Source organism: Channa argus, chromosome 10, assembly GCF_033026475.1.
Source record: "Channa argus isolate prfri chromosome 10, Channa argus male v1.0, whole genome shotgun sequence".
NCBI classification, from domain to species: domain Eukaryota; kingdom Metazoa; phylum Chordata; class Actinopteri; order Anabantiformes; family Channidae; genus Channa; species Channa argus.
In genome coordinates, this window is record NC_090206.1 from 16,096,016 (window position 1) to 16,113,979 (window position 17,964).

General features: G+C 38.5%; 3 protein-coding genes across 7 annotated transcripts; 2 read left to right on the plus strand and 1 right to left on the minus strand.

The window, feature by feature from the left end:
* The first annotated feature begins 508 nt into the window (after positions 1-508).
* Positions 509-9,224, plus strand: zbtb3 (zinc finger and BTB domain containing 3). Its single transcript, XM_067517907.1, has 3 exons — positions 509-806; positions 3,148-3,980; positions 5,127-9,224. The coding sequence occupies exons 1-3, from the start codon at positions 516-518 to the stop codon at positions 6,193-6,195; spliced, it is 2,193 nt and encodes a 730-aa protein (XP_067374008.1). The 5' UTR covers positions 509-515; the 3' UTR covers positions 6,196-9,224.
* rnaseh2c (ribonuclease H2, subunit C) lies at positions 1,549-12,194 on the minus strand. 3 transcript variants are annotated; one of them, XR_010915303.1, is made up of 6 exons: positions 12,048-12,194; positions 10,859-11,020; positions 10,163-10,269; positions 9,901-10,020; positions 9,116-9,189; positions 1,549-2,562 (listed from the first exon to the last, which is right to left on the minus strand). XR_010915303.1 is itself a non-coding variant. In XM_067517916.1 (5 exons), exons 1-5 carry the CDS (start codon positions 12,076-12,078, stop codon positions 9,166-9,168), a joined length of 444 nt encoding a protein of 147 aa, XP_067374017.1. In that variant the 5' UTR covers positions 12,079-12,194; the 3' UTR covers positions 8,978-9,165. The 3 variants fall into 3 exon arrangements, 2 of the variants coding, with proteins under 2 accessions (XP_067374017.1, XP_067374018.1); XM_067517916.1 differs by lacking the exon at positions 1,549-2,562 and having other exon boundaries at positions 8,978-9,189; XM_067517917.1 differs by lacking the exons at positions 1,549-2,562; positions 12,048-12,194 and adding an exon at positions 11,868-11,932 and having other exon boundaries at positions 8,978-9,189.
* Positions 12,195-13,143: 949 nt separating this feature from the next.
* Positions 13,144-17,566, plus strand: LOC137133865 (seipin-like). Of its 3 annotated transcripts, none has more exons than XM_067517913.1 (10): positions 13,144-13,249; positions 13,879-14,195; positions 14,315-14,393; positions 14,482-14,625; positions 14,748-14,783; positions 15,527-15,661; positions 15,768-15,865; positions 16,373-16,502; positions 16,643-16,715; positions 16,809-17,566. In XM_067517913.1, the coding sequence occupies exons 2-10, from the start codon at positions 13,945-13,947 to the stop codon at positions 16,892-16,894; spliced, it is 1,032 nt and encodes a 343-aa protein (XP_067374014.1). In that variant the 5' UTR covers positions 13,144-13,249; positions 13,879-13,944; the 3' UTR covers positions 16,895-17,566. The 3 variants fall into 3 exon arrangements, with proteins under 3 accessions (XP_067374014.1, XP_067374013.1, XP_067374015.1); XM_067517912.1 differs by having other exon boundaries at positions 13,148-13,249; positions 13,862-14,195; XM_067517914.1 differs by lacking the exon at positions 14,748-14,783 and having other exon boundaries at positions 13,148-13,249; positions 13,862-14,195.
* The last annotated feature ends 398 nt before the right edge of the window (positions 17,567-17,964 follow it).

Consider the following 17,964-nt stretch of genomic DNA (forward strand, 5'->3'; position numbering starts at 1 on the left):
GTCCTAAATGTTGGTACATGATACATTAGAAAATATTTGCAGTCTGCAAGGTAATACTGTTTCCTGATACAATTCCTTTTATGTCTATTTTAACCATGATGAGAGCTCAGAACAGAAGACATAAGAAAGGTTTTTTGATACATGTGTGTCTGTGTGTGTGTACATGTAAATCTAAAATGCATGCTTGCCAGTAAAGTGTCTAAACAGTGAAGGGTCACTACCTGGACCAGATTGGGAGCAGCTCACCTGTACCCATTTGAAGACACATATTTTTGGCTCCATGGCGAAGCACATAAGACATGGCTCTTGAAAGGTGGACATCTCTGTCCTGCTAATGGAAAAATTATAACACAGGGACTGTGTAATCAAACATACACACACTCATATTCAGCTCTATTTTTAACTGTGGTTTAAACATAGGATCTAGATTTTGCAAACCAATCACGTGTGTGTCACAGGAAAACAAAAACTAGTCTCCAAACGCCCTATTTATGACAATCTTTTACCAGTCCACGATGACTTCCTCTTCTTCCTCTGCCCCCTCGTCCTCTTCTACCTCTGTCCATTTAAATGCAGGGAGCTCTGAAGTTCAGATAATAATTGGAAGCCGATGTTTATGTTGCGAACTGTCAATCGCACAAACACACCGCTGGCAACAAGCAGTTAGTTCCTACTTCCTGTGTATTGTCGCTGTCCATAGGTGGCACTGGTTTGGCTGGAGAGGAGCTGCGGAAGTTAGCCGGGCACCACAGAGGAAAAGCTGCATTTTGTCTTGGAAGACAACATCACTCAGACAGCAGCTGCAGGTAAAAAATATTTATCATATCCACGAAAATATGAGACGCTCCAGCTCATAAATGTCGTTCGCTGCACAGTTCATGTCGATATGTCCAACAGAAATCTGCGATTAGTGGAGCTCCCGGTGCTAGATTTTCCATAGAGGCTGAGCTAACTTGGCTAACTAGTGCTAGCATAGCTGAGCTGAAACTACCTGTTTTCCACCTGTTTTTCCTATTACACAGCTTCGGTTCTCTGACCGAGATTTCTTGTTGTTTACAACATTTTTACCTCCATACTATTGGCTTATATATTTGCATCTATCTTTAACGCTAACTAACTTACATAATTAACGAAGACTTTGTACTAATTAATTTCCAGTCACCATGGAAACGTAATATGTTAAAGGGTGTGAAGGCTCAAGAGACACATCGTACTTTTCATAGTCTTTCAGTTTTTTTCTCAATAAACGTTAAGATAAGATATTTAGGATATATAAGATATTGATTTAATTGAGCTAGTCAATTGTCTTTTCTTAAGATCCAAATGTGAGGAACCTTTTATTTAACATAGGTAGCGATAATTCTACTACTGTTATGAAGACGCATGTCGTTTTTTGTAAAGCTGCTAAACCGGAAATAAAACCAAATATAAAATAAACACAAAACATTCTTGTAACTTTTTAACACCTCATAGAAATGTTGGTGTAAACAGATAATAAATGACAATAAAGTAAGATACACTTTACACACTTAGAGAATCAGAATCAGAAAGCTGTTTATTCCCAGGCGCAGTTAAGAACAATTAAAGGTACTAGGAATTTGTCTTGGTGTCTGGTGCATACACATAATTTAGAATATAAAGTCAGAATGCAAGGCTGTGACAAACAACAAATATAAAATATGTATACAAAGACATATTAAATAAAATAAGAATAAAATAAAAAGCCATGTACAGAAAACTTGAAAAAGTGAGAGTGACTGTGAGTTTGTGGGGGGTGATTTGGGGTGGATTTGGGCGCTGTGCAGCAGCTTGACTGTAGTGGGGGAGAAACTGTTCTTGTGACGTGAGGTCCTGGTCTTGATGGACCGGAGCATCTTGCCAGAGGGAAGGGCCTGAAAAAGTTTGTGTCCTGGATGAGAGGGGTTGGCTCCAATCCTGGCTGCCCTTCTTCGGGTCCTGGAGACGTACAGCCCCTGGAGACGTACAGCCCCTGGAGACGTACAGCTCCTGGAGACGTACAGCTCCTGGAGACGTACAGCTCCTGGAGACGTACAGCTCCTGGAGACGTACAGCTCCTGGAGACGTACAGCTCCTGGAGACGTACAGCTCCTGGAGAGATGGGAAGCTGCAGCCAATAGTATTCTCAGCTGAGTGGATGATTCGCTGCAGCTTTGCCTAGTCCCTGGCAGTGGCAGCAGCGAACCAGACTGTGATGGAGGATGTGAGAATGGATTCGATGATGGGAGTGTAGAAGTTCTCAACATTTTCACAGGAAGGTGAAACTTCTTCAGCTGCTGCAAAAGGTACAGCCTCTGCTGAGCTTTCCTGGTGAGGGATCTGATATTCTGCGGAAGGACTTGACAGAGATGGACAGTGGGTGACGGGAGGGAGGGAGGCTGGGTCTTTCCTGAAATCCACTATCATCTCTACTGTCTTGAGAGCGTTCTTCATGCTTGAACAACTCCAGGTTGTTCATGCTGCACCACAACACCAGACAATCCATCTCACTCCTGTAGGCCGACTCGTCTCCATCAGAGATGAGGCCAATGAGGGTGGTGTCATCTGAAGTCATAAGCAAAATTGTAACTTGACAGATAGTACACATTAATAGGCACTTTAAAACGTCTTACAAAAACAAATATATGGTTACATAGGTTAATTTATATTTGTACTCCATTACATTTATCTGGTGCCACATTGCTACTTTTACTTACATAATAGTCTGACTGCTAGTCCAAATAGTACTGTATTGAGTGAGACAGATACCTGTATGCCAAAGGTTTGAAATATTTTGGCTAGTGATATTTGAAAATCAAAAGTTGTAAAATTGTAGTAATGTGTCTTTCTAGAAACACTGACTATAATTAACAGATCTCCATGTAAATAGTCTATAATGGGAATATGTTTTTCAACTTATTCAAAACTCAAATACTGTAAACAAATATTTAAATCTTGATATTTTTGTAAGGAGATGACAAAATGTTAACTTTGTGTGAGCCATTATTTACCAAAAAACAAAACAAAACAACAAACACATAGCTTGGCATAGAGATGTCTTATGTGATTGATTTTTAATGGTCTCTCTCTTTTGTTCTAATTATTCTTTTCTCTTTTGTTTTTTTGCTTTTTATTCCCTCTTTTACTCAGGTGATGGAGTTCCCTCAGCATTCCCAGCAGCTGCTGTCAGCTCTGCGTTCCCAGCGCCAGCGGGGCTTTCTCTGCGACTGCACCATCCTGGTGGGCTCATCCCACTTCCTTGCCCACCGGGCTGTTTTGGCCTCCTGCTCGCCTTTCTTCCACATGTTTTACTCAGACTCCCCAGGGGGCAGTGGAAATGCCGCCATCAGCTCTGTCACACTTGACAGCGATATTGTCACGGCTGCTGCATTTGGCTTGCTGTTGGACTTTGTCTATGAAGGTGTGCTGCAGTTAGATAAATGTCCTCCAGTAGAGGACATATTGGCGGCTGCAAGCTTTCTGCACATGAACGAGGTGGTGAGAGTGTGCAAGAGACGACTTCAAAGACGAGGGCCTCTGGCTGAGGCAGACAGCACTCGCTCTGAGGAGAGCACAAGTGTGAGGAAGGCAAAAGAGACAGTAAGGGACGATGGGGATGTTGAAGGAGCTGAGCCCATTGTGCCCATGGCAGGAGATCATTTAAATCCTGTTGCTGTGGCAGAATCACTTTCATCAATGTCCACAGTGGCAGAGAGGAGTCAGTCAGAGTCTTTGAAGTTAGAGCAGAGGACTGGTGGAGGGTCATCAGAGGCACGGGTTCAGACTCCTCTGAGCCCTGATCTTGCTGATACCACCCAGCCAGGCATGGATGCCCCTCCTCTGCCCCCAGGAAGAGAGATGCTGCAGGTCCTCATCACTGGCCAATCTGGCCCTGCCTCTGGAAGTCATGCCAAATTGGAAACCAGTGGTCAGGGGGAGGGATCGGCACTCTGCAGTCCTTGCAGCACCACAGAGACATACAGGTATGGGTCCCTAACACAATACGTACACAATACAATAAATATAAGATGTGTCAACATAATTTCTATTTTAAGCCTGTTGTGTGATCCACAACCTCAAAGTAAAGTAGATATTAAAAGAACTTTAAAAAAAACAACAACATAGAAACAAGGGGTCAGTCAGAAAAAAGTATATGAAACCCTGGGCTAGTGAGAAGCAAGCACACACACAAAAATACTAACAAAATAATTTTGGACAAAGAAGAATAAGGTTGAATTGTTTGGGAAAAATATGCAACATTGCGTGTGGCATTTTTTTTTTTTAAAGGACATTCATAAACAAAAATGGAAACATCTTTCCAAGTATATTGAAGGAAGCGTCATGAATTGCAGTTGCCTTGCTGCCTCTAGGCCTGGACAGCTAGACACCATGAAGGGGAAATGTATTCCCAATTTTCTCTAGATTTCGTTACAGGATAATGACAGAGTGACTGTCTGCCAGCTGAAGTTCAATAAAAGCAGAGTGATGCAGCAGGACAGGGACGCCAAACCTAAAAGTTTATCTTCTATGGCATGGCTACAAAGAACGAAAATCTACCTTTTGCAGTCAGAGCCCAAACTTTAACCAAGGTCAAGGTTAAATCACTTACTAAATCTATTTACATACTCCATCAGCACTGTGAATGTTTAAAGGATTTGTTCCATAAAGACCTACAAGATTATAATTTAAATAAAAACAAACACTGGTTCACATACCATTTTTCTTTCAATGTATGGTTAATTTAATATATCTAAATTTGCCAAGAATATCAGTGCAATGTAAATAGTGGGTCCAGTAAAATTTGCAGAGCATGTATTCATTGTGCAAGTTAGGTTTTCAGGTGCAAAGTACAGGAAATAGTGAAAATAAATAATGTAACATGCATCTATGAAGTTTATTTCAAACTGACCCAACTTGTACACTCCCATAAGGTCCAATTTTTTATTTTATACAATATTCAGCATTTAATAAATTTATATTTCTTAATCAATATTAAGAAATATAAATAATATAATATATATTCCTAATCAATTTCCTAAGCAGATATCATGATATACACTGATAACAAGTAAAATCCTATTTCCTTGTTCATGCTGTTAATATCTTCTTGTCTTTCTCTCTTTTCCCAGCCACAGCAGTAGTCAGCAGCCTTCATCTTCGTCTTATTCTGCTGTGGTTCCAGTGAGCCAAACTAGTAGTCAGTCAGTTGTTACGCTTTCCCAGTCTGAATCCAGCATCTCCCCCTGCCCTGTTCAGAAAACACCACAACTGCCCTATGACAATGACTTTGTTAGAAAACCCTCAGAGATTGACCACAGGGGCACATCAGGTGGAGGACAACAGATGGTCACGTTAATTCAAGCATCAGCACTCACCTCACACTTAAAAACCAATCACACAAATTCACCTGTCCAGCGGTCACATCCTCAAATCCGAATCCAGAGTGCTATATCCCTTCAGAGGCAAAGCTCAGATTTCCCTACTGCCCCGCAAACCCAAAATCTCACAGGACAGGATAAAGGAACTTCCCAAGCTTCAAGAATTGCAAGATCTCACCCTAATGTGGGAAGAATGAGAACAGATGACCGTGATGAACAAAATGTAAAAGTCAAAGTGGAGGCCATTGTTATTTCTGATGAAGAGCAAGAGGAAGAAAAAGAGGAAAGCAGAGAAAGAGAACCCGTGATGGAAGTGGATGATGAGTTTGAAGAGGACATCCAAGAGGAGGAGCTGAACAGCCCTCAGTTTCTCTCCTCCCACTCACAAATGACCTCTCATTCAAATGACTACTCTTTCCCTCTGTCCCCCTCCTCCTCCTCCTCTGGTGCTGGGCCTTCTGCCCAGGACACCTCCTCTTTTGCTGCCTCCCTCATTCCTCCATCCACAACTCAGCAGCACTCAGACCCTCCTGCCTACTTCCAGGACTTCCAGGACCCAATCGGAAACTTTGTGGAGGATGTCCCCACATGTGGAGTCTGCGGAAAGACTTTCTCATGTACATACACGCTAAGGCGCCATGCCATTGTTCACACACGTGAGCGCCCTTACGAGTGCCGCTACTGTTACCGGAGCTACACACAATCAGGTGACCTGTATCGACACATTCGCAAAGCTCATGACCACACACTGCCAGCCAAACGTAGCAAGGCAGACATGGAGCCTTCTCTGCCACCACAACCACCACCACCTCTTAGCTAACACACAAACACACTGTTGTACTTCTGCACACATATTTAAACTTTAATTCTATCATAATAGTAGGGAAGTGGATTCTCTATGGTTTCTCCAGGGTTTTAAAGTCTAAATTATTAGAATTGAATTTTAGAAACATCAGGTCTCAGTTTATGGTCTTCATTTCAGACTTCACTAGGCTAAACATTATATTACCTACTTATGTGTGACAAAGAACAATATAAACATGAATTAGGCCAAAAATCTATTATATGTAAATAGAAAACTTAAATGCCTTTTCTTGCCAAATTTAAAGAGACAGTTTCATGACTGACACTCAAACTAGTTCTGCTCAGTTAATCCAAATATTGTCTTTAATATTTTATAGCTTTCTATTTAATTAGTTACATTGGATTTCTATAAGAACAGAATTACATTAACACCATTTTTGAACCCAGGAAGCCATGCAATCCTCCTCGTGCTAGACATTTGTACGCCTTGTTATTGTTGACTGGCTCACTGGTCGCAGGGAACCCCAACACAACCACTTTCTTCTGCAACTCCTTTCAGTGTGCACCATTAAGAACATTATGTTTTAAATACCAGAAAACAACATAAAAACAAGTAGGACTCAGCCTGCCAGTTTTACAGTGTTGACATATTGCAATTGTAAGGTTTTGACAGAAACCTGTAATGCTCGCACAGCCCTCCTGTGTGCTGCTGTAGACTCATCCACAGTGCTGGTTACAGTGTATTAGAACAGTTTGAGCACATTGGGCTCGTTCGAGATGAGCAAGTTATGTTGATTGGCAAGCAGTACATGTGGTCACACATACACAGGTAAAAGGTTATTTTATGAGATCAAGGTGACTGCAGTTTGAGTCAAACACCGCAGTTGCTCTCCACCAACTGCAAAACCTCAGGGCATGATAGGAAACGCCTGGCTCTCACCTGATCTGATAGCTTATTGGTTTAGGCATTGGATCAATATTTATAGATGTTTACGCTTTTGTTTGATGTGAAATATTTTTATTTTATTAGAGTTTTAACTATGAAGATCGATTCTGTGAACAGAATAAATGTGACTTATCAAAGCCTGAATACATCAGTATATATTACAGCTAATTCAGATTCATTGCGTCGTAATGCTAACAATCTAGTTCTATAGCGTTTGAAATAAATAATTTAAATCTTTAGGAGTTAAATGACACAGAATGTTTTGGTAAGTGGCATGCGAAGACTCTTAAAGAACATCTGCACAGAGGGGAAGCCCTGACAGCCTAAATATACGAAATGTCAATAATAATGACTTTTTCTCTTTGTGTATTTATGTATATTTGTTTTGCATTTATGTAGATTCATTTCAGATCAGTCAGACCATTTATATACAGCAGCAAACTGATGTAATCACTACATTTTATGAGAATTTAACGTTAATTAAAAAAAACAATTTCATGTTAAATATGCATCATAGAAGTCAAAACATAAACGATAATCTGTAGCATTTAAAGTATATCTGTCAGAAAAACAAACAGATAAAGGTTATGAAAACTGAACACATAATTTTTTTATAATCATCTGGTGGTATTTTATATAATATGGTTTGGACCTTACAGAATGTTAATATTTGTGACTTCCTCAAAGATGATAACTGCACTATTTATAAAAAGTGTTGACTGCAGCTTTTTGTCACTGCCGCCTACTGTTGCCAACTGCTTTCGTCCAGTTTCCAGGAGAGGCACAGTTCATCCCGAATGAGCCCCCGCACGGGAGTCCACATGCAGTTCTCAGCAGCTAACATGTTTGGGCCCTTAAACACCAGCAAAGTGGCAGTGATATCAGCCTTCACTAACACTTCATGTTATGTATGTCCATTGTCTCCATCTAATCCAAACGATGATCTGATTACTGTGCCACTGTGTTACTCTTTGTAAAAATGTAAGTAAGATTTTACAGTTTAGGTTTGTACTGTTTTATATTTATTATCTATAAATTTTTATGGGTATAAAATGACTACAGACTTTGTTATTGTAAGGAGGGTCGATTCAGCAGGTGTATGAAAATAAGAGTTATGTTACATCTTACAGTGTTTGCAGTGTTCATTTAAAATAGGGGGAAAGCATAAATTTTGAATGTTGAATGTCAGTCTTAATTTGTTTAACTGCCTTTTCTGTGTGTGACTACAAGCTAATTTTGACTGACTGAACTGTTGGTACGGTCTAGTCTTTTATTTACATGATGAAACTAGAGGTGTTTCAGTGCAGCTGTTCAGTGGCAACTGGACTTTTCTGTATTATAAGTTCTATTGTATCAGAGGTTCATAAGGTGGCAAACAACTGCTCAAATTCATGTAGAAAATCAACTGTGCCAAATGACCACTTTTAATTGGTTCTTCATCTAACAGGAGGTCTTATCTCTGTTATCTGCACAGTAAAAAGTCTGATTAGAATGACATCTAAATGAGAAAATTACAACTTTCTTTTATTATTTTATTTTAATGGTAGTGCAGCCTAGGAGGGTTGGAGTGACCTTTCTTGAGTGTTTCCCTGTAGTGACAGAATATACAGCAACAACACGATTTGTCACATTTGACTCCTCTTTGTTTAATTTGAAAACTTTAAATGTGCCTTTTTGCCTATTTTATTGGAAAATTTGGAAAAATCCCAAGCATACAAACTAAACTAACTATTTTTTTTTTTTTTTTTATGTATCCAGTGTGGTTGTACTGTAAATGTTACCTTGTGAATAAAACTTCAGTACAAATAGTATGTAAATATTTTGATTGATTTCAGTCAGTCAATGCGCAATATTCTCTTATTTTTCTTTATTTTGCTATTAAAAAAAAAACATAGAAACAAAAAATAGTTACTTATTGCTCTGCAACAGTAACACCTAACTGGTTAACATCTCCTGTCTTTTTACTGACTGTGGAAAGTAACAACCATACCAGTTTAAATCTGCTGGCTTTTAGCAGGTTTAGAAGGTTTGTCATTCTGTTCATTCTTCTACTGGTCCGTGGATCTGTGAAATGAGAAAATATATAATGTCCAACTACACATCTATTCACCTCTGTGGCTTTTATAATGTTGTAATGACATTGTTGTCAGTGTTGATGTTTTGTTGGCAAGTTTTGAAAGTATTTACTTGGGAGTGGCAGAAAGAAATGTTCTGATTTAAATATTGTTAGTCTGCTGAACTATAGGCTTTTCGTTGTTGTTCACAAGAAAATCTGAAAACAATAAATTGTGGTTCATATGCTGGATGAGCATCATAAATATGTTCATTTTCAAAGTATAACTGCTCAAGACAGGATGTCTACAGCTTTGCCCTTTCTCTGTTTGTGTGTGCAGGAAGTAAAAACTTTATGTCACACTTTAAGTTGTTTTTATACTATCATTAGCTTCCAAAATACTGGGGCTTCTATAATTGTCATCAGACATGCACATCTTTTAATTTTTAGTGAGAGCTCAGAGACAATTTTCTTTTAGACTAAAACTACGCAAACATAATTACCAAAATACAGAAGATGATACACTAAAGTAAAATATAAGCTAGGGTTACATATTTTGAGTTGGAACAGTGGAAATCACTGATGGTCCAGATAAAAGCAACATACTCTTACAATTTATTTTGTGTAATGTAACCACAAAATATATTAGACACAAATTTGACTAAATTGGCCTTTTCAAAGTCAGCTGCAAAAACATAAAAAAAAAAATAATAATAACTCACCGCCTCAGCCAGCTCAGGCCAGTCCATCGCCATCACAACTGTGTCATCGGAGTTTGGAGGAGTCTCCAGGTTCCAGTAAGTCAGCTTGTCAAACACAGAGGATACACTCACAGTTCTGTCCTGACACAAATTAAGACACATGTTCAGCATCATGTAGACAGAGCAACAGATGAAAATAGTGGTCTACATGTAAAAAATAAAAACTGGTAAGCATATAGTGGAAAGTGTTTGTGATGTGAAAAATATAAGCAGTGGTGTTTACCTCTTGGTCAGAGCCGGATTTGTCTTTCAGCACGAGGCCAGTGAAGCCGTGTGGACATCTGAGCTCCTGCCCTTTTAGGCCACGGCCTCTAAATGAAACAGTTTTCTCTGGGATGGGTGAAATGCAAAGAGAATAGTAGACAGGTAGAAAGGCTTTATTCCCTACTAGAAATCTTAATGGCATTAAATGTGAGATTTTTGTGAGAGTATAGATATTTGATGCAACACACCATATACCTCAATTAAAGATGTTGAAATCATTCATCATCATATCGAATAAGCCTAATAATTTTATAATAGCTTAAGGTTCCGATTTTCGTATTAAATGACTCTGTTATTAATTTGTAAAAAAGCCATTCCAGTTTTTTTATCATGATGTTTATGGTCAAACAAACATCCATCAACGGGTATTTTTCTGAACTAAATCACCCGGACTTTGGTCCTTAATGTCCTGGACATAAATGTAGCCACTGGTTACAACATAAAGCAGCATAAAATGGCTCAAAACAAGTATGGGAAGTTGGTCGTGTCGACATTTTATCTTTAATTTTCCAAATAAAAGATAAATTGTCACTACTTGGCTTTCCTAAATGACTTGCAAACAGGGTGAATAACAATTAGCTTTAGTCTCCTAATAAAGAAGTTGTAAACTTTGTGACCCTAAACTCTGACAGATGTAAACATATTCTAAGTGTACCATGTTTGCGATCTTTTGTGGTAGCAGTAAAGTATTGTGACACTTGCGCCGGCCCATTGTATTCGATCTCACAAGGCATTAAGTGGACTGGAGCTTGCTTTGCTTGGCTCACCGACGACACATGAACATGAACAACACTGGCATTACAGGACATTCTGAAACCTAAAGAGAGAAGAGAATAAAAAACAGATAACACTGTTGTTGCCCCTGTTTAAACCTAACTTTCTCTTTACCAAAAATGTACTAACAGGTTAAAAAATTAGAGGATTCATATGTCTGAGACCATCTGAAAGTCTTTTTGTTTTTCTTTGTACACTTTTTTTTTTTTTACAACAAACTATGATTAATTATTATTTGTAGCTGGTATTATAGGTTATACATTTCTCTCTCTGAGAAACAAAGAGACTATGCATGCTTTTATATCCAGAACATTAGTTTTTTTTGCAACTAGAATTACTATGGTCAAAATTTCATCATTGTATATTTTATTATAACTTATTATTTGCTTTAGTGCCACGTTTAGCATGTTTCTTTCTCATTATGACATTAAAAGTGAATTTCTTTTTGTTTTGAAGTATTAGTCAAATAATGCAAGCTAATAAAATTGATACTATGCTGATTAAAGATATTGACCTTTAATCAGCACTTTTTTATTGATGTTGTTGTTTGTTCTTTTATGACATTTTGATTAGATGATAATGAAAATATTAGTTCCAGCTTTAGATCATTAAATGGGCTTTCAAATGTGGCCCGTTAACTTTCTGACATTTAAACTAATGCATCTGTGTTAAAATCATGTAATGGTCTTGCTCCAGCTTACTTGTCCGACATGTATCCAATATGTGAATCAGTAGCACTGGACTTTAAAGTGTTCCACAGTTTAGGCAGTGTTGTGTTTAGCTTGTACACGGTAGGGCTAAGGGCTGTGAGGCAAATTGGAAGTGTTGATATCGTTAAACACAAACTAGAAATCCAAATGGTTTTTGGTCATGATTTTTTACACAGTCACCTTTGTCTTGTAATTGCTTTATTTTTGCCATGTGTCAAGCACTTGGAATTGGATGCAGATTTTGCCTAAAATAAAACATGAAAATATGAAAGACTTTCATGTTAGCATGCTTTCCTTCGTTTTTCTTAAACATAATTAAACGTACTGTTAAATTAATTAAATACGAATCCCAATCATTACCTTTAGTTTCTGCAGTTTTCCAAACGGACATGTAAAACGATGAAAGCTTCCGCTTCGCGCCAGACGCTCGGTGTTATTGGACGAAACTTCTTCTTCTACTCTGGAGGTCATTTTGACGTTTTTTTTTCCTTGTTCTCTAGCAGGATTTGGCGCCTCCTGGCGAGAGATTTGTTTTCTCCCATTGTTATCTTAATTCTTTTCATTCCTCTCTACTTAGCGATATCAATGAGTTGTGTTTTATTCGCCTTCTTATTGGTTGAGCATGTCTAACTTTGGTCTTTTTGGGTATAAATTATTTCTCTGTGTTGTGATTTCTCGATTTGTTTGGACCCGTCGTTCAGAGCAGTTTAAATGCGTGGCGTAAAGGGCTCAGCATGGGGCGGGGGGCTCCGCAGCCATGGTGATCTCTGTTCATCACAGTATGTATGCGTGACTTTCCAGTGGAGTACAAAAAAATGATTTTTGTTTTTGTAATATTGCACAATTTTCTAGTCTTTTTGTGCCAGACCTTTTAGACATGGTGCTGGCATCAAATCCAGAATGAGCACTTGTTTTATCCTGGTACAATTTACAATCAAAATAGGTTTTCTGAAAATTAAGTTGTATATCCCCATTTCTTTTGCCACTAAATAATAACTATATACTTTTCATGTACACCAATCAAGCATGTGTTTATTATTGCGGTCAAAGTGGATTGTGGAGTCATACTTGAGTGCATTATAAGAAGAGGTGGTTCTTGTTTTTGTCACCCTATTTAAAATAAATGAGGTGGCCGACACATTAGAACCACCTAGTAGTGGTTAACATAAAGCGCAATTATCACCTACAGTATCTAACAGTATCAACCTAAAAACTAATAAATTCTAACCTTGTAAAAGTAGAATTTATGGCACACTCACTGTAATAAATTGCATAGCTGTCATAATATTGGGCCTGATCGGCATATGTATGTCGCCAATAGATATTTTAATACAAACTCATGTTGTGGAGCCTCAGGACTGTTGTCAGTGTCATATTCCACACTAAAAACTCTGTTCCAGTTGGCAGCTGCATCTCTCTTAAAGTGGGATGGACTAAACCCTTGTCCAATAGCTATTTTTTAGCAGTTCCGAATAAGCTACAGGGCAGTTTTTCTGCTCACATTTCATCTACACTGTCTTACGCTTTCCTCACAGTTCTTAGCTGGCCAACAGAAACCAGAGGTGAGTTTTTGTAGCAAGTCAGCCTAAAGTTCTACATATACTGCTGTTGCAGGCTGAAATTTTTATTTAATTGTTGAAGCTTTGATTTGGATACTGAATTAATTTCTTTGGTATAATCTCATTATGATTTATGCCAGACCGCAGGGTGTCATATTATTTTTCATATTGAAATATCATTAAATGTTTAGCTGTCACAGGCATTTGATGTTTAGCTTGGAACACTGATAAATACTATACACTTTTGCACAATGCAGATACAAATTTCTCGATTGCTTCTTTGCTTTTAGAAACATGTAATTAGTCAGAATGTTGGCTGTTGACCCAGTTTGGAGTCATCTGATGAATATGCCTCTGCTTGTGACAGAGATTGGACTCAGTGGTTTTGCTCACAGTACAATAAGTGTGATGGCCTGAGTCATAAAACTCATCAGAATATTGTCACTGTCCCTGAGTTTTTGTGACCGTATACAATGCTATATTTGCACCATAAGAAATAAATAGACAAAAAAACATTTCAGCCTGAGTGACTACAGAACTAGCTTCCAATTACTTCCATACATTTGCCTTTTAAAACAAGCTTATAATTGTTGTTTTTATGTTTTATCTTAACAGCTACCATTATTTTGCAGCTGTTCTTGATGAACCCCTTCCTAATCTGAATTCCATCTTTACTGTCTGCTGGATTTTTTGATTTTATGGATCGAGAAAGTCATTTGCGTTCAAAATCTGATGGAGATGCATCAGTCCTCAATGAGCAGCTACTGCTCAAGCTCCAGGATGCCATCACCATGGCAATGGCACGCATCCGACAGAGAGTTATGCAGAGCTTTGTCGTGTTTTCTGTTGTCTCCCTGGTCCTCTGGCTTGCTGCCTTTTTATATGGTAGCTTTTACTACTCTTACATGCCCAGGGCAACCTTTTCCACACCTGTGCATTATCACTACAGGTGTGTATGTGCTGTTTTCCAACTGCATCAGGAAAATTTACACTGTAGTCACTTTCTTGCATCTGATTTCCACTTTCTTACTTTCTCTCTCATTCAGTAACTTATGTTTTTGTCTGCAGAACAGACTGTGACTCTCATGGGTCTTTGTTTTGCACTTATCCACTGGCCAATATCTCTCTGATGAGAAACAAGAAACATGTACGTAACAATATCTATGTATGTATCCAATCTAATCTGTTTATAGAGAAACTCGCAGGGGTGTAATCTTTATAACCTGTATTTCCAGGTGCTGACATTCGGCCAGGCTTATCGGATTTCCCTGCAGCTGGAGATGCCTGAATCCCCAGCCAACCAGGAGCTGGGGATGTTTATGATCAAGACAACCTGCTTCTCTCAAGATGGAGGCAAAGTTTCCTCCTCCGTTCGCTCTGTAAGTTACACTAAAAGTTGTTTCCCTGGGTGGCCTTGTGTACACATAATTTAAAGTATGCTTTGCGACTGGTTCCTCCAACCACATGTGATTCACTGGCTGCGTTGCTGTGTGTTTCTCAGGCACGACAACTGCTTTCAGCCTCCAGCTCTCGCTTTGTGAGTACAGCACTGACGCACAATAACCTTTAATCACACAACCTGGTCAGAGCCAGATTAGAGCTGCTTCTGCTTGCTGCAGAGCTTCACTGCAACAAAAGCTGATCTCAGTGCTCAGCTCATTCAGATGACAGGACAACATGTGAAATCATGGCTGTTATGAGTGGTGAGTTTAGATGGTGAAAGAATGGCATCATTGAGTTGAACTGTTTATAGACTCAGTGACCATAAAATTAAGAATTCCCCTCTATGTGCTGCAATCAAGTGTGAAAGTCCTCTAATAAATGCATCTTTTGAAATCTGACTAACTAAATTATACAGTGTTTTGAACATTCTTGCTTCACATATTTAGTTTTGCAATATAAGACCCTAGAAATGAGTCAACAGAGAGCATTTTAAGTTTTAGTTTTAAAAAGGTTTTTGCAGCAATTTTAAAACTATTCTTTTTTTTACATCTTTAGCCTGGGCAGAAGTATTTTTGCACCGTAGTACCCCACGGAGATCAGCTTTTTTAAGTGTTACACACAATTTTTGCATCCATGACAAAATTTATCCTTTCCAAAGTAATCACCAAGCATTTTCATCACTGAAAACATCATGCAGTTATCACACATTTGTGAGTTAAGAGCATGTTCATCAAACCACAGGGGGCTAGATAAATTTATTTCCAGTACTTTGTTTCTGTAGGTGTTTGTGTCAGAGTGATTGTGTTGGTTGTGTTGTGTTGTTGTACTGTTGGTCAGAGCATGCTGCGATACCGCTCAGACCTCCTGAGGTCCCTGGGAACGCTACTGTTCCTCCCGGCCTTTCTGACTGGAGCCGCTGAGCAAAAACAAGTTATTGAGGTGGAGCTCTTCTCGGACTACACAGACGACCCTGTGAGTGATGTGCGGCATTTGCGAGCTTGTTAAGTATGACCGAGTGTGTGAGCAAATAACAAGCAAGTAATATATTACAGACAAGTAAGTTTGTCTTTATGTTTAGTATTCCCCCTCAATTGTGGTCGTCATTGAGATCCTGTCCAACAAGGTGCAGCTCTATTCGTCTCATCTCTATGTTCATGCTCATTTCACTGGCATAAGGTGAGAATCATTCCAATACTGCACATACCTGCATCAAAGCATGGATTCATAGCATAAAACCCAATGTGAGGCTGTATCATATCTGATAACATCAAAAAGAAATTCATGTTTTTTTTTAATGCTCCAAATGAATAAAGAGTTTGCCTTTAAATGTTGACAGTGTGACATCAAGGAACAATATTTCTAGTAGCTATTAATCTTTTTTAACACCAGGTTTTACTCTCAATAAGAATAAACTGAAAATTTATTATGCAGGAGTAGGAGCTGCCGAATGCAACCGAATGATATGTTTTGTTTTGGGTTATGGAGACTCTCCTCTTTTTCACCTGACTGATTTACAGTGAATCCAGGAAGTATTCCCAGCACTCAAATTTTTCCACATTTTGTTATGTTACAGCCTTATTTCAATAAATTCATTATTTTTGCCAAAATTCTACAAACAATAGCCTACACCTACTAGTAGAATAAACCTTTTTGTTGCTGTTTTTCTTCGTCTTTCCTTGTCAGATACTTGCTGTTCTACTTCCCTGTCTCATCAGCCCTGGTGGGTGTGTCCAGTAATTTTATCTTCCTCAGTGTCCTCTTCATCCTCAGCTACATGAGGCTGCTGCTGAGAGTTGAGTCGAGACCAGATCAGGTGAGAGAGCAAAAAGCAGCATCTGCTCACAGTTCATGAGTTTAGGTCTATGAAAGTGCGAATTGTTACCAGATTCATCTCGGGTGTTAAAGATGGACTCAACAAGCTCTGTGTGTTCTTGTTATTCTTGTTGTATGCAGGTCAGAACAATGCTGTCTGAAAGAGAAAAGAGCACATACAACCATCAAGAGGATGAAAAAGACATTGCTGCGGGTACAAAGAAACAAAAAAACCCACTCACACAGCTGCACAGAATATTATTCAGTGTTATAATGTGTTTGACTGCAGAAATAAACTCTCCCACAGGTGCTGCAGAGCTGCTGGGTCCCCTCCAAATAACCTCCAGAAATCTGAGCCAGGAGAAGCCTGATATGACTGCAGCCACTGAGTAGTTTATTTAATCAGACGCAGCCTGACGCCATGAATAAAAGACATATAAAGAGTTTGAGAATGATTATGTGGTTGAAATGACTGAAATGTTGAAAATGAAACACAATATGTTGACTCGTGACTGTAGCCACCCTGTTGAACATCATCAAGGTGGTTATTTACACTTTTATGTCACGCAATCTGTGTCCTTTTGTTTTTTGCCTTTAATGGTGAAACTGTCATTATCTGTGGCCTTTTATTAAGTAACACTTCAGAAATAATTTTAGCCTATTAATACAAATATGATATTGTGAACTAACTTGATACATTTTAAAACTCAACTTAATGCCTGTTTACTGCAGGTCTGTTTTTATGCCAATAATTAATACTTTCCAAAGGTAATTTTTCACAAGTCACATCTGTTCTTTATTTTACAATGCTAATTTTCAATTGTTTTCTGTTTATCCAAGTGTCTATCAATGCAGAAACCAGACAGAGGCAGTTACATGATTGTTCTGAATGTGTACACAGCCAGTTGGTCTCCATCTTGTTTGTCTTGATTAAAAATTGTGGTAAAAATTGTTATGAAAGGTAAAATTGGTTGTAAGAAAATGTATGAATTACTTTTAAAAAATTACATAAATTGCATTCAAATACATAAAATGACCAATAAACTCTAACAGTGAAAGAATCAAGATGGTTTTTTTCTCGAGTTTTTGGGTTATTTCACATTTTCGTACTTATGTTATATATTATTATTATTCAGATGTTTTTTATTTGTAGATTACTTAGGCGGAGACCAGCACCTGGTTCAGTTGTTTTTACATAATCAATGGCCATAATCACTTATAGCTATATCTAGAGTCCAGAAGTTAGCTGCTTGCCAGCAGCCAGCAGCTCCAACCACCTCCCTGGTAACACATTGTACACTATGAATTACGCTACATAATGCAACTCTGGCACATTTACTAAGGCCACTAGAAACAATTGGCTGTTAATGAGAGCTCAATATTCAATTGCATAAAAATGCTAGAATCCGCTGTCCAGGGACTGTTGTAATAGCAGGTTAGTTGTAACACTGTCACTTTGACCA